Raw genomic sequence first — 15,433 nt, 5'->3', positions numbered from 1 at the left:
GAGAGAGAAGGAAGCAGGCTCCCTGCTGAGCAGAGAGCCCGATGCGGGACTCGATCCCAGGACTCCGAGATCATGACCTGAGCTGAAGGCAGCAGCTTAACCCACTGAGCCACCCAGGCACCCTCAGAACAGGAAAAAATCTTAAATGTCAATAAACACATGGAAAGAGGCTCAGCTTCACGGAAGTCACAGAAATGCAGATGAAAACAGCATCGCTGACACTGTTGTGCCCATAAATAAGACAAAAACTGAAGTCTGACATTGAAAGGGAGAATGTCGTACTTACTTTGAACGCCCCCTCCGATTCCATGGATAAGAGATCCCCATCAAATGGAATGAGGTCGAGGCTGTACTCGTCCCGATGAATAAAGGATCCCAGAACACCCAGATCCTTCAACCGCTGTTCGCACAGTAAACTACGTCGCGGCACAAACAAAATGTGGAAATCTCTTGTTGGACCACGTCTGTCTTCACTGCAAATGAAGTAACGCTGGTTAGCTTACGAGCAGCCACAAGTCATAGGCTATTTTACTTATTTTACTCCCAGAGCCTTACCACTGCCTTGGCACACAGCAGGCGCTAAATAAATGCTGGTTGGATAAACACATATATACTGACTTTCAGATTCACACACTGTTATACAGTTGCCCCTTTGCTCTCTCTTTCCCTCATGGGAAAGAGTCATTGATTCACAGCCAGTGTTTCGTGATGCATTTTCTAACTTTCTCTTAAACTTTCTGTGGGGCTTTAAAGCTCTCAGGTTTATTGAAACGGGATATCCGTGTCTTACTGAAAACAAATGATTCTTTAACCCCACCAACGCAGTGACACAGTCTTACAGGAAATGAAAGATCAATCTTGACTCCCAGGTCTAGTCTCCTTGACAGCGGACTTCCCAAAATAGCCTATATGATTTTAAGATCTTAAGGGCCACATCAATCAACTGTACCACAGAGAGCAGACGGGGCTGAGAACTTCCTTTAAAGATTGGATGCAGTATTAAATTTTAATCAGCTCGTACTTACTTTGCTTATGAAAGTCAAGCACACTATACTGAGCGTATTGAAAAATAACCATCTGAGGTTTTGGTTTTGTCCTTTCTATTGGTATAGGTCCCAGTTTTAGCTGTCCAGAAAATGGGGTTATATGATGATCCCCTTCTCCAACTGTTTGAACAACTTCACGAGTTTCCCATTTGCCCTCTTAGGCTCTTTCGCGTCTACCCTGTTCTCTAAATGGCCACCTTTCCCCGAACTGACAAGATGAGGAACTCCCATAAGAGACTCAGTACGTTAAAAACATGAGAAGAACCGACAGCTTTTGGACCAAACATAAGCTGTGAGAGATACCTGAGCACATTTTCAGCGATTATATCCATCAGTTCTAGCCTGGGTCTGACAAAAAAAATAATATTCTTGACATCAGCTGCTGGCAAACGACTTCCTTTAAGAGTGAACATTTTTTCCACTTCATGTTCCTAGGAAAATACACACACAAAAGGTTAACAAAAACCCTGAGCTTTACCTGTCATATCCAGACTCAAACATCAGTAACAATCCCAGCCGAATGACATTACTTGATTAGCAAAATTTAGTTTCCCCAAATCCAGATGTATAAAGGACAAGGTTTCAGGATTAAGTCACTGCTACTGCACCTGAATTCAAATGACTCTCACTCGAGAAACCGTTAGTGACACTAGGTAATGGTCACTTACTACAAGGCTAGTATTTTCCCTAGAATTAGGATCAGCATAAAATCACTGGCCAATGGACCACTGTATGAAGAATGTTAGACATGCATTAGTATCAGTGTCTCTAAGGGCCCAAGAGCTTTGCCAGCCAATTACTCAGGGGAAAATGTAAAATCCTATTATTGCTAAAGCTTAGAATTATTAATTCCTGAATAAAACCCACATAACTAATTTACCTTCAGTAGTGAATATTGTGCAATCAGGCCAAATGGTCCTGTGAGGTACTCGTCCCAAACTATTGCCTGTAGAATGGAAGGGGCACTCTCGTTATAGTTAATATCAGGAATTTCACCAAAACCAAAAAAATAAAAAAAAACACAGCAGTCATATGTACTAGGAATATTTGCTTCAAACTCTGAATTAACAAAAATTTTAATTGGCTCTAACCACATTCATATCTTACAGGTCTAAAGAAAAACCAGCCCTGGACAAGTGATGCTTCTGCTGGGTTTTTGTTTTATTTGTTTTGTTTTGTTTAAAGATTTATTTATTAGAGACAGAGAGAAAGACAGAGAGTGAGTGAGTGTGCAGGGAGGGGCAGAGGGAGAAGGAAAGAGAGAATCTCAAGCAGATTCCCCTGAGTGCGGAGCCCAACTTGGGGCCCAACACATGACCCTGAGATCACAACCTGAGCTAATATCAGGAGTTGGGAGTCTTAAAAGACTGAGCCACACAGGGGCCGCAGTGATGCTGTCATGGGGAAGTTAAGACTTAATCACTGTCCTCAACAGAAAGAAGGAACTATAGTTTGTTGTGTATCTGTGTCATGGTATTAATTATTAGACTGAACGAGATGGAAACTGCTAATGGCAACAGTTCAACCTAGTATTTTCTATGGAAATGTCGTATAATCAAATTATATAAAATTAAAACCTTGGATATAGGTCTGGGCCCTTATGAGCCTTTCTACTACTAATCCCCAGAGTTATTTCTTCCTCCCCCGCTTTAAAAAAAAAAAATAGAGGGTGCATACCAGGTGGGTGGAGCGACAGAGGAAGAGGAAGAGAGAAACTTTTTTTTTTTTTAAGATTTTATTTATTTATTTGACAGACCGAGATCACAAGTAGGCAGAGAGGCAGGCAAAGAGAAAGAGAGAGGGAAGCAGGCTCCCTGCTGAGCCAAGAGCCCGATTTGGGGCTCTATCCCAGGACGCTGGCATCATGACCTGAGCCGAAGGCAGAGGCTTTAACCCACTGAGCCACCCAGGTGCCCCAGGAAGAGAGAATCTTAAGCAGGCTCCACATGGGGCTGGTTCTCACAACCCTGAGATCATGACCTAAGCGGAAATCAAGAGTCTGATGCTTAAGGACTGAGCTACCCAGGAGCCCCGCTGTTCTCTTTTTTAACTGAAATTTTTACTGAGATAAGTGTAGATTAACATTTATTTGTAAGAAATAATACAGAGAGCCCTTGGATGCTCTGCCCAGCTTCCCCCAGTGGTAACATTTTGCAAAACCAGGGGTTTTGGCTCAGTGGGTTAAGCCGCTGCCTTCGGCTCAGGTCATGATCTCAGGGTCCTGGGATCGAGTCCTGCATCGGGCTCTCTGCTCAGCCGGGAGCCTGCTTCCCTCTCTCTCTCTCTCTGCCTGCCTCTCTGCCTACTTGTGATCTCTCTCTGTCAAATAAATAAATAAAATCTTTAAAAAAAAAAAAAAAACATTTTGCAAAACCAGAGTACATTATATCCAGGATACTAACACTGATCCAACCCATGATTTTATTCAGATTTCAGTATCATTTCTTGAGCTTGAACTGGGCACCTAGGACTTAGCCTGCTTTTTTTTTTCTCTTATTGACTCCCCAGTTTTCCTTTTCTTTTCGGAGTTGTGTTGCCAATTACTTAAGGAGGCCTGATAAATCCTAAGGGGAGTGAAGAAAGGTGACACCACTTAGAAGAAATCCTTTCAAGTCCCTGATCTACCATTTCTCATTCAGCTGTAAGCTGGGTGGTGGTAAACGTCTAACAGGAGAAACAATCTTCAGAATGGTCACGGCAAAACCTCAAATAACTATAATTTATTTCATAATCCGTGTGAGCAGCAGGTTGTAAAACGCTGGTGCTTCGGAGACTTTCGATGGTTCGATATACAACGACACGCTGTAATGCAGGGACACGGGACCGTCTATGTCCTTGGGCCGCGCCCGCCCCACGCGTCCTGATCTCAGGAGCACCAGACCTGCTGGACCTCTGGACATGAAGGGCACCTGACACAACTGTTTCAAGTGGCTGAGATACCACAGTGGCTTACTGCGCTGCAATAAAAACAAATGCTATGCCACGCCGAATCCGAGCTGTGCGCCTCCGGACCTACCAGTAGGCCCCTCTCCCCGCCTCACCGGTCCCGCCTGTTCCCCTCCTCGGAAGCCCCCGCGACCTCACACACCTGGAGCTCAGGCGGTCAGGAGCCAGATTAGGCCAGGCCGGCCTGGCGGCTGGAGAGCACTGACACTGCCTCCCGTCCCTCACCTTGCTTCCCGCACACTTGTCCAGGAACTCGCGCAGCTCGCGACGCACCGCCTCGCGCAGCACGTTCAGGTTCACTCGTCCGTAGGACAGGTGCGCCGCCATCTTGCCCCACCGCCCCTTTCCTCGGCGAGGCCCCACGGGCACGGGCACGTGACCGTACTGCCACGTGACCGGGGCGACCGACAGCACGTAAACCCGGAAACTGAATTGGGTTTGCGTCTGCGGTCTTTCCCGGCCCTAGCGCCTGCCGTTTGTTCTACCGCGTCGGTCCCGACACTCCCCAAGGCCGTCCCCCCAGCCCCATCCGGACCCTGACTCGGTCCAGGAGTCGTTGGGCGCTGGGAATTGAGTTGAGAGGCGGGGACCGGCCCCCTACTCGTTCTTCTTAGCAGCAAGCATACCCACTATAATGGAAGTCTTTTGTAGCACTCAGCCTTTCGCGTTGCTCTGTTTGTAGGCTAAACTTTACGAAAAAGGACAGCGGCTGAGGGAATCCGTCATGGGACGTCGATGTTTAGCTCTTCTGGTAAACTTCCACTGCATGGTATTTCACACATACACTATTCCTCGTGGAATCCAGTTCCATCAGTAAAATTCGTATGTTACCTTGTGAGTTGTGAGGATCAAAAAGGTGGAATTTACATCATGTTTCATATTGAAAGCTTAGAAGGGTGCCTGGACCTTAACTGCTTAATAACTAATGTTTTAGGAGGATATGTGCGTCTCAGTACTTCGAGGAGGATGGAAATTGACTATTTGGGAGGTGAAAGAGGCTTAAAAACGTTGGGTCTTCAAGTGGATGCTTCCTTCAGTCCTTTATGTACACTCTGTGGTATGAAGAAAGGGCTCACTAAACAACTACCATTAAGTCTGGGTAGGCAAGTAACAGAATTTCTGTTCTGTTCTGTTCTTCTGTTCTGGATGAATCAGAAAAGCAAACAATCATCCATATATACAGACTAGTACACTCAATTCCATGATTCCATCAAAACCATTTAGATTTTAAACTAGCTTGTTTCCACTCATGCACACTGTTCCATGTCCTATTTCTCCACCCAGTTTTCACAGTGCTTCTCAACCTGCATCACAAGTTCTTGGGGGTGCCCAGGTGGCTCAGTCGTTAAAGGCCTTCAGCTCAGGTCATGGTCCCAGGGACCTGGGAACCAGCCCCCCTTTGGGCTCCCCGCTCAGGGGGAAGCCTGCTTCTCCCACTCCCACTTCCCCTTTTTGTATTCCCTCTCTCACTGTGTCTGTCAAATAAATTAAAAAATCTTTTAAAAATTTTTATTTTTTTAAATTTATTTATTTGACAGAGAGATCATAAGTAGAGCAGCAGGCGGGGTGGTAGGGTGGGGGCGGGGGAAGCAGGCTCCCCGCTGAGCAGAGAGCCTGATGTGGGGCTCAATCCCAGGACCCTGAGATCATGATCTGAGCTGAAGGCAGAGGCTTAACCCACTGAGCCACCCAGGCGCCCCTAAAAAATCTTTTTTAAAAATTGTCACATGTGCAGGCTTTTTGCCCAACTGAAAATGTGTATTATTTTAGCACCATCTGTGAGAATACATGTTGAGCTCAGCAGGCCTTGTCATGAACTGTTAAATGAGGCTTTAACTTAGAGTTAAGAGTTGAAATGCCCAAGGCTAGAAATCCCAAGCACACATGAATGTAAATGAGCAAGACCAGGATGATAAACCCTCCTTCTCAGACAGGATCAGGATGCTAGAAGATGATCAACATAGGTGTTTAACTTGTGTAGAGACCAAATGTTTGGAAACACTGCTATACTGCTGTAGTTGCCCTATAAATATTGTAGGCCTTAGTGTTTTTTTAGTTTTTATGGATATAATTGACATGTAACATTGTATTAGTTTCAGATGTACAACATGATTTGACCGAAGTATAAATTGCAAAATGAGTATCACAGTAAGTTTATAGTTTGAGTCTTTTAATCCCCTTTGGTTAGTACTGAAGTCTAGGACTAGTGACAGGGTATTACTTAGGTTAAAGTAATGTTCTTGTTCAACTAATAACCGCTTTGGAAATATCTCGGCGAGACCTTTTGGGGAATCTGTGCTCATAAAACAAATTTTTGGTTCAGTAATCATTTTGCTGAACATCATAGCAACGTTCAGAATTTCTAAAACACTATGGATTGATAGTTGGTACTATCTTGTGCCATTTATATTTTTGTCAGGTATTACAGTGTGATATAGCAATGGATAATAATCGTAGTATTGATTTGATGTTAAGTGGGTCATAGGATGCTTTGAGATGGGAATACGTTTTCTTTTTTGGGGGGGATACATTGATTTCTTAAAAGCTGTTTATCAACAAGATTGCAGTAGAAATTTCTATTTGGATATATAGTGCTTGCTCATTTAAGAAAAAACATAGACAAATAAACCTGAGAATAAATAATATAAACAAGTAAAACAATAATACCAGTTTACTACCACTGGCAAAAAAGAACCATTTATTAAAGTAGATACAGAACACTTGTTTTCTCAAATTTTAATACTGCTTTACATTTTTGTTTGTGAAACACTTCCTATTATAATATGTTTATAACCAAAAATTTCAACTCATTACAGATTTTTCACTTGTCAGACACATGTTTGATAATCTTGAGGGGAAAAATACATCAAAGGCATATATACAATTATAGAAGTTCTTATTATACATGTAGCATGGAAGACACATTTATTACTTTTTACATATTCTAAAAGACATTCAAATGAAGATAAATAGATTCAAACTGGTTGATAAACTTCTGATGGTTGAGGTCCTTCATTTTTATTTTTTGTGATAAGAAACTCCAAAATTATTAATGTTGAATTTCTCATCGTACATTCATCTAGGAACACGGTAAAAAAAAAAACTTGTAAAGATTGCAGACTGGTTAATTTAGGTGTTTTACTGTGGCTTATTATCTAGTTAATTGACTGCTGGGGATATCTGCTGGAGAAAGAAACAGATTTGGAGAAAACTCTCCCAGTTATTTATATCTGATAAAGAAACAAAGTGAAAACAGAAAAAAACAGTTGCAAAGCCACATGATGTTATATTCTGGCCTAGTTCATCATGTCTTGATGTGTTTTCTTTTTCATAAAGGTAAAAATCTGAAAAGAAAGTCATTGTTTTTTCCCAAAATATAGATTTTTTTTAAAAATATATACATATAATATATAGAAGCTGAAATTATGCAAAACCAATGAACAAAACAGCACAGTCGAGTGAGTAGGTGCAGCATATAGATTATAAAATGTCCCCACAGCAGTTTGGGGCTGCCCCCTCCCTTTACCTGCTTCATGATTTTATAATCACACCCAAGTATTATCAAGCCTGAAATAAAGGCACTACTGACAACAGGTAGTGCAAAGAGCTCAGATACTTCTTTAAGAATAAAATACTTTAAATGAGTAGATGAAAATGCAAAATGGCACATTTTTCCAACTCATTCCAGTGTCAGAGCTTAACCCAAACATCTAAATATACAAACGCAGCCTGGAAATTTTTAGTGCAAATATGAAAAGTAACAGCATAATTTAAAGTTACTTAAATAAGGTATTGTGAGGGTAGGGATTGTTCTAGGAGGGTTCCCTCGGGGCAGTAAATGTAATGGCATCTGGTGCAATGTCTTGTCAGAACTTTTAAAAATCAAGAAGACAAAATTAGAGGTGAAAACTCACCCACTAATTATTTATTATTTCAAATTCTAAGGGGAGACTAAAAGGTGATTTACTGAAGCTCAAAATATTTTCTTAGATTTGTGGGTGGGGTCAAAAATAACGTGGGTTCTCCGGAAGTCTGCACACAGGATGCTGGTGTTCTGTTGCGTTCTGTCGCCTACGTGCCCGCGCCCCTGACAGCCCGGCGCGAGGCTGGGTCCATCAGAATGTCTCGTCGTCATTGCAGTGGGTGGCCCAGTGCCCGAACACCTCACAGATTTCACAGTACGGGCGCTCCTCGCTCCGACTGCCGTGGTGTGTGGAGTGGGGGGGGTCCTCTGACGCCTGTGCCTGGGTGGGGCAGTCCTCTGTGTCGTGGAGGTCAAAGCAGTCACATATGTCACAGAAGAGGCGAGGTTTCTTCTTGGACTGTTTCTCCTGGTCATCACTACGAAGGTTAATGTGTATGATCAGAAACTCATCTCTATCAGATGAAATTCTGAGACAGCATCAGTTGCAATGAACACAAAAGAAGCAAGAACTACTTATGGACAAGTCTGGGAGCCTCAAGTATATGTCATACATTTAATTCAAGTTGGTCGTTCTACAGTCCACACTTGAAACTCTCCCATCAAATCATTTATAGAGTGCTACATCACTCTCTTGCCAGATTTATGGAAATCGATTTATGGCCAAGACAATTGTTTCTCCAATCCACTGGAGAACTTGTAACTTTAAAAACCTTCATTTTGGTGGAACGAAGGTTCTGATCAGCATTGCTTAATATAAAATACCTGTCGTAGTTGTTTAGGTCATCGCCGTTCCCATTAAGGGCTGCTTCGGACATCATCTCCACCTTCATCTTGAGGTCTTGATTCTTCCTCTGAAGGTCCACTATTACTGAATTCAGGAAATCAATCTGATTTGTCCGGAAAAAAAAAAAGACACAAATGTATGAAATGTCTAAAATGCACACTGGAGGATCAAGAACGTCATGAAAGCATACTCTCACGCCATGGCTGCGGAATGTGCTGGCATCACGGGAGGGGCAGATGGTGGCCATTACTGAGTCCACGTTTAAGTGGTTTATATATACACACATACATATACAAAATTCTACAAAAAACCTAACCAGTCATTTGTTCCATTAAACTCTGGGACAAATCCAGAACTTTTAGGCTCTGTAGATTTGGACAAGTTCATGGAAATTCCCCTCCAGCCACTGCTTAACATCTACTGACTGGTCCCAGGGAACAGTCAGCATATGTCATTGTAAGAGAAAAATGGAGGTGTTTCAAAGCGAAGGCTCAAGCTCCGTTTCCGCTGAGGAGACAGTGGCACACGCGATAGAACAGCACTCAGGTACCACATGTTCAAGGAGCACCTGTGCCAAGATTCACTGAGCAGTGGGACAATGAGGTGACCATCAGGAGGAGACACTCTTGTCCTAATGTCTCCTTTCAAACCAAGGGCACATTAATTTAAAAACATTTTTTCCCTCATATATAATAAAAAAGGTCCAATTTCTCTAAATATCCACTGAATAAATCCCACTTTACAATATTAAAAGTGAAATATTTCACTTTTTAAAGAAATATTGGCCCGACTTCTCCTGCTAGGGCAAGTTCTGAAACAGAGCTAGCAACCACTAGCTTCAGGATTCTCAGCAGGAGACCCCTTCCAACACTGAAGTGGGGGGTCCGTTTTCTAAGGCTTTATCATGTTAGGAGCCACACCGCAGGAAGAAGAAAAAGTCACAAAATGCATTTAAGTATCGTGGCAAACCACACACACACTCACGCATGCTCACAAATTAGGAAACATAAAACAAACCATTTGCTGATTGGAACAAAGTGTTGGCAGCGGCAGATGAAACAGATGGAAGCAGAAAGGAAAGGAGAAAAGAAAACACGGTTAATTGAGTCTATGCTTATCAGACAAAAGCACAGACCAAGCAGACAACACTATTAAGGTGAGTTAGTGCATCTGTTGAATCTTTTCATGTCTTTCAAAGGAGATGTTGGAGAACTAAAACAAACTATAAACTCACTAAATTTTTCTTTGAAGATGATGGTTTTTTATGCCTTTGAGTTTTGAACAGAATAAATATATCCAAAATGTACTATTAAAATTGAAGGTGGACATTAGTTGTTTATGTGCCATTTATTTCTAAACATGGAATAGTTTGCCTCCATATAATCCTATTTTTAAAACTAAGGCTGTTTGATAATTGTGGCTTTAGGGAAATAGTTTTCAAGAACTCTGTCTTTTTAAGGTCAAGAGGAGCAAGGAATCTTTTGACAGAGCAATTCTACTTCTACGAATCTGTCTTAACTAAATAGTAGTATATCTTCAAAATGATAGATGTTCAAGATACTTCATTATAGCATTGTTCCTAATACACCTGAAAGATCAAAAACATCCCAAATGTCATGTCAACTGACAAGGAACTGATTAAATCACAAAACATCCATATAAGGGAATACTATACAGCTACTAAAAAGACCAGATATGCCACCACTTGTGTCAAAAAGGAGAGGAAAGAGACAAGTAGTTTTGTTTTTTATATATATGTTTTCACATCTCTAGAAAGATTCTTTAAAAAGGCACCAATAAGAATGATTACCTGTTTGACAGCCTGGGAACTGAGCAGATGAGAGATGGTGTGTGGATGGAGATTTTCTACTGTATATATGTATGTATATATATATATATATATTTTTTTAAGATTTTATTTATTTGACAGAGAAAGACACAGCAAGAGAGGGAACACAAGCAGGGGGAGTGGGAGAGGAAGAAGCAGGCTTCCCATGGAGCAGGGAGCCCGATGTGGGGCTCGATCCCACGATGCTGGGATCATGACCTGAGCCAAAGGCAGAAACTTAATGACTGAGCCACCCAGGCACCTCTCTACTGTATATATTTTTAATATTACTGATTGTTTAGACCATATGAACATACCACCTCTTCAAAAAGTTAAATGATCTTTTAAAATAGTAAGCCAAGCAAAAAAAAAAAAAAAAAAAAAAGGGTGGGGGAGTATTACCTGACTCTCCTGGGCTCTTTCATCTTCTTCTGCCTGAGTATCAGTATTGCCTTATATTTAAAAAAAAAAAAAAAAGAAGGGGGATTCACAACACGTCCATCTTTTTTCCCCTGGTGTTACTGCAACCAACGAGCCAGTATCAGACACATATTTTCACGTGAAATTCCCAAATGGGCCTCTTTGGGAACAGTACATGGGTTCCTGTGGGGCATCTGGAGCCCCGAGGGGCAGACATGGTGCACAGAGGCTGGCCCTCCCCTGCCTGTCTTCTCCCTCAGGGATGGCCCCCCACTATGGAAGATGCCCGCCACACCCACCTGGGACCTCAAGTGGCAAAGCAAGCTGTCACCTGCTCACAAAGGGACCACCTGGGCTCCCGGTCCGGGCAGCTCCCTTTCAGAGCCCACCGAGGCTACTGGGAGGGCAGCTGTCACTTACAGCTCCTGTCACTGCCAACGCTCCGGAAGGGGGCATGCCAGGCACGTCCCCGTGTGCAAGACCTGGGTCATGACTAGCCCTTATCTGAGTCAGTGGTGGGAGAGAGCCAAAAGCAGAGGGGGTAGGTCAGGGGCAGCCCAGCCGCCTTCCAAGGTCATCTCACGGGAAACAGGTCCTCTGCGGGAAGCGGCGGGGTGGGAAAGAAGCCCCCCGTGGCCATCACTTTACCTGAGGAGCTGCTGAGCTGCCGCCTGTTTTCTTTGAGTTGGAGCTCCAAGTTCTTGACCTGGAGTTCAAGCTTCGCCTTATCAGACTCCAGAGACTGAACGACCGAATGCAAGGACTTGGCGGAGGCGCTCTCTCCCCTGAGCACTGTGACCTGAAACGCAGCGCGTTAGCTTAGGCTCGCAGCTGGAACAGAGGAGGCAGCGGCCCGGCCCCCTCACAGGGTACTCTACCTCATTCCTCAGTTTCTCCAGCTCTGCGTCCTTTTCGGTGAGTAAGGCACTAGTAATACTGATGGATTTCTGCAAGGAAGCTTTTTCCTCATCTGCGTCTTTTATTAACTTGGATTCTCTAAAAGACCAAAGAGTTAAAAAAAAAAAAAATTCCAGAAATCAACCGAGAGAGTGGTGGGTGTGTAACAGTCCTAGAACAGACACATTAACTTGAGTTAACAATAAAGAAAAACGTATCGCGGGGAAGTTTTGAAGGGGGCTGAGGCTATGACGCTTGCAAAATTTTACTTGAAATTTTACTCACTGTGAAGGAGAACAAGTTTACCTACGCAAAGACATGCAGAATCTGCATATCATTGTATCCATTTGAATTTAAAGAAACAAGTTAATAACTTCGGAAGACGGAGAATTAACAAAACAAAACAAGACTGTTACCCCCAAAGAATTCTTTTAAAATCTACCCCCTCCCAACTGAATTCTGTTACTTCTTGAATAAATTATTACCAAGCAATAACAACAATTAAAATACACACATGCAAAGCGAGTATACACAGATGTCATGCAGAGCAGTTTTATGCTGGAGGTATCGGTTGGTTCTCACTAATTTCAGTAATTTTTGGCAACTTCCGAGAATGTGTTTTTGAGATCTCATGGGCCAAAACAGTAGCAAAGGCTATTACTGCAATTCATACTGAAAGGGTATGACTTTTCATCCACAGAATGTGGAAAAAGGACATTACGTTGCTCATAGAGATGAAAGGTAATTACATAAAGGCTGGAACAGAAATGTTAAAAATGGATTTCCAGGTGTAGAACGAGAAAGGATGGGCGGGGAGGAGTCAGGAGGGAGACGGTCAGAGTGCTTGGTTTATGTTCTCAGCCTGTCTCAGCATTTGGTTGTCAGCAGAGGGAATGGGACCAGGCCTTAAGGAGAGGGAAACATTTATCCTGGAGTCCAGGGCTGGAAAAAGGAAGGAGAAGATGAAGGGAAGACAGGGACGGAGGGCAAAGACACAACTGATAAAACCCAGAAGGGCAAGCTCCTGTGCGTTTAAGTGTGTGTGTTTATTTAAATTTTTGTTGTAAAAATTACATGCATTCAAAGTGCCAAGGTCATGAAAGATGAGGACGGACTGAGGAACTGTGCCAGACTGAAGGAGGCTGCAGACGCACGACCCCTGAATGCGGTGTGGTTTCCTAGCCTGAATCCCAGAAGAGGAAAAAGACATTAATGGGAAAACTGGGGAAATCTGAATGAAGTCTAGAGTCTAGCTAAGCACATGGAACCAATGTTGCTTTCTCAGTTTGGACAAATGTACCAAGGAGTATACAATGGGCATATTGAGGGCCACGGGGCACAGGGTACGTGAGGACTCTCTGTACTGCCTCTGAGATTCTTCTGTAAATCTTAAATTTCAAAATGAAAAGGTTTTAAAAATTATGTGCAGTATGAAACAAGAGGGGAAAAGTCCTTGAATCTCAAAAAAATTTTGGGAAAAACACAGACTGGGTAAAAAGGTCCTAGCTGGCCCTAAGGCCATCCAACCCACAACACTGCATTGGTGTAGATGATTCAGTGAGAGTTCAAAACTTCAACGACAAGCAGCCAGATGGCTCCCGTTCTAGAAGAAGGAACTGAGTGAATGCTGGGCATGTCATGGTTCAGTCTGTTTTAGAACTGACTGGAAGGATTGGAAACTGAGGCCCAAGTTAGAAATGGCAGAATGTATGTCTGGTTAGTGAGACCCAAGATATCCGGCACACGAATTACAGAATTCTCATGATTTATGGTAAATTGAAATTCTACACGAAGATGAAAATATAAGTGTTGTTTTTATCTTGTTGTGTGGCTTACACTTACACTTCAGGATGATAAGTAGTAAGAAAAGAATCTGAGACTTACAGGAATTTCTTGAATTCAACACCCAAGCCTGATATGAACACTGGAGAGGGGGTGGGTATTGGTGCTGTTAAATCACTAAGTGAACAACATCTTGCTTGGAAACAGGATCTTGTTTAGGTTAAAACAAAGCAAAAATTTTAATGGAAGGAATGAACAGTAAACATCTTCTTCCACCTGGAAAGTAAACATCTGATGTTATCCGAAGTTACCCCAAAAATCTGGGGCTCCTTAACTTTCAATTAAACTTATTTGGTAGTTTATTCTATTGTAAAAACTATTTCGAGAGTTTCACTTGTTACAAATCCAAGTGAAATCTGAAAAAATGTAGTTTTTAATGTTTTTACTGAAAAATACCAGCATTTGGGGGGTTATTAGTTCTTCTATAATCTGAACTCTAAGTAGCCCAAGTCTCACCCGGTCTTTGTGTTAGGGAGGGATAGAGACACCACCAGCTGGCGGAAGGAAAAAAGTACAGGAACTTTCATCTGTTTATCACATACACACAACCCGTAAGGGGGGGCTGCTTTCTAAGAAGATGGCAAGCAGAACGTTTCTTGTACAAGTGATCAAAAGACACGTTAAGAAAGGGATCCGCCTTGTGATTTATAGACCAGATGACAGGACAAGGAGCCTTTGGCAGCTCGTCTTTATGGCAGATCTTTGTTGCTGGCTTCTTAGGCTATTTCTAAGCCCTAATCCCACTGCGCAAACTAAGAGGGACTAATTTAAGTCACTTATGCCAAGGTTACTGACATCTGAGTCACAAAGCACACTGCGGGGGGTCACCCCTCTGTTACCTTGTAGCCATGCTGGCCAGAGTGACTTGCTGTCACTTCAAGTATCAAGAAGGGAAGATAAACATGATCTGAAAGAATAGCTATGGGGGCCAGAAATCTTTCCCCCAAGGGGAACATATTATCCAGATTCTTTCCTTACTACTTACTAAAGAAATAAATTCTAGTAATGAAGCAAATACCTTAAAGTGTTACTGGGCAAGCTTTAAAAATGCAAGATAACAAGAACCAAATATTAGAAACATGAAGAGAAATGCAGGTATAGTAAGGAGAGCTAAATTTGCGCCGAAGTTCTTTGCAGTATATAGGTATAAAACTGGTGTGTGGGGTGTGTGTGTGTGTGTGTGTATGTACTGCTGAGAATATTTTACAAAACAAAAGCAAGACACAGAGGGACAAAGGCAGCCAAAAAATATATACAACAATTTGTTTTACTAAAAATATATTAAGTTTATTTATTATAACGTGGATAGACTTTCTTTAGTCTTACCATTAAAGACACACAGATAGAGCAAAGGAAGCAGGAGTAGGGAAGGGAAAAGAGAGGGTGAAATGAGCATTGGTAAGTAGCGCAAGCTCGAGACAGTCAGACAGTCAGCAACCCACAGTGAGCTTAATGAGCCGAAGTAGCACAGGACCTCTTCAGACTCCGTATCGCCAACCAGTTTCGGTTCCTGACGTTTAGCCTGCATTTACACTAACTGAATTAATTAGGACTCCGAAGAGTCTGCATCTGAGATTTGGGCTCTCCGTGACACCACAAAGCCTGGAGAAGGGAGGGAAGCCAACCACGTTCCCCAATCTGCTCTAAGCTTCAGTAGATAGAGGAACCTGCTTCTCCACTTCCGTCAGGCAGAGCAATTCAAGGTTGGCTCTGCTCTCTCAGCTGTCTGGAAGCCTGTTTTGAAA

The 15,433-nt window shown here is 42.6% G+C and overlaps 2 protein-coding genes across 5 annotated transcripts in view; both read right to left on the bottom strand.

Moving 5' to 3' along the window:
- The window catches only part of VPS33A (VPS33A core subunit of CORVET and HOPS complexes), a 20,956-nt gene extending 16,583 nt beyond the window's left edge, over nt 1-4,373 (bottom strand). Inside the window, exons 1-4 of one of the 2 annotated variants that reach the window (XM_059408337.1) lie at nt 4,218-4,373; nt 1,927-1,992; nt 1,350-1,477; nt 287-473 (exon numbers count right to left, since the gene is read on the bottom strand). In XM_059408337.1, coding sequence (XP_059264320.1) covers nt 287-473; nt 1,350-1,477; nt 1,927-1,992; nt 4,218-4,319 — 483 coding nt within the window. In that variant the 5' untranslated portion in view covers nt 4,320-4,373. Of the gene's footprint in view, nt 1-286; nt 474-1,349; nt 1,478-1,926; nt 1,993-4,134 lie in introns of both variants that reach the window. The other variant, XM_059408338.1, reaches the window with a different exon arrangement.
- A 2,300-nt stretch (nt 4,374-6,673) lies between these two features.
- CLIP1 (CAP-Gly domain containing linker protein 1) overlaps nt 6,674-15,433 on the bottom strand; it is a 126,472-nt gene continuing 117,712 nt past the window's right edge. For all 3 annotated transcript variants that reach the window (XM_059408332.1, XM_059408335.1, XM_059408333.1), the window contains 5 exons: nt 11,828-11,945; nt 11,598-11,748; nt 10,932-10,981; nt 8,680-8,804; nt 6,674-8,333 (listed from right to left, as the gene is read on the bottom strand). In XM_059408332.1, the coding sequence (XP_059264315.1) occupies nt 8,108-8,333; nt 8,680-8,804; nt 10,932-10,981; nt 11,598-11,748; nt 11,828-11,945 (670 nt within the window). In that variant the 3' untranslated portion in view covers nt 6,674-8,107. The remainder of the gene's footprint in view (nt 8,334-8,679; nt 8,805-10,931; nt 10,982-11,597; nt 11,749-11,827; nt 11,946-15,433) is intronic.

Source organism: Mustela nigripes, chromosome 8 (assembly GCF_022355385.1).
Source record: "Mustela nigripes isolate SB6536 chromosome 8, MUSNIG.SB6536, whole genome shotgun sequence".
Classification (NCBI taxonomy): Eukaryota; Metazoa; Chordata; class Mammalia; order Carnivora; family Mustelidae; genus Mustela; species Mustela nigripes.
Note: the sequence above shows the minus strand (reverse complement) of the source record. Positions and strands in the feature narration are given on the sequence as shown.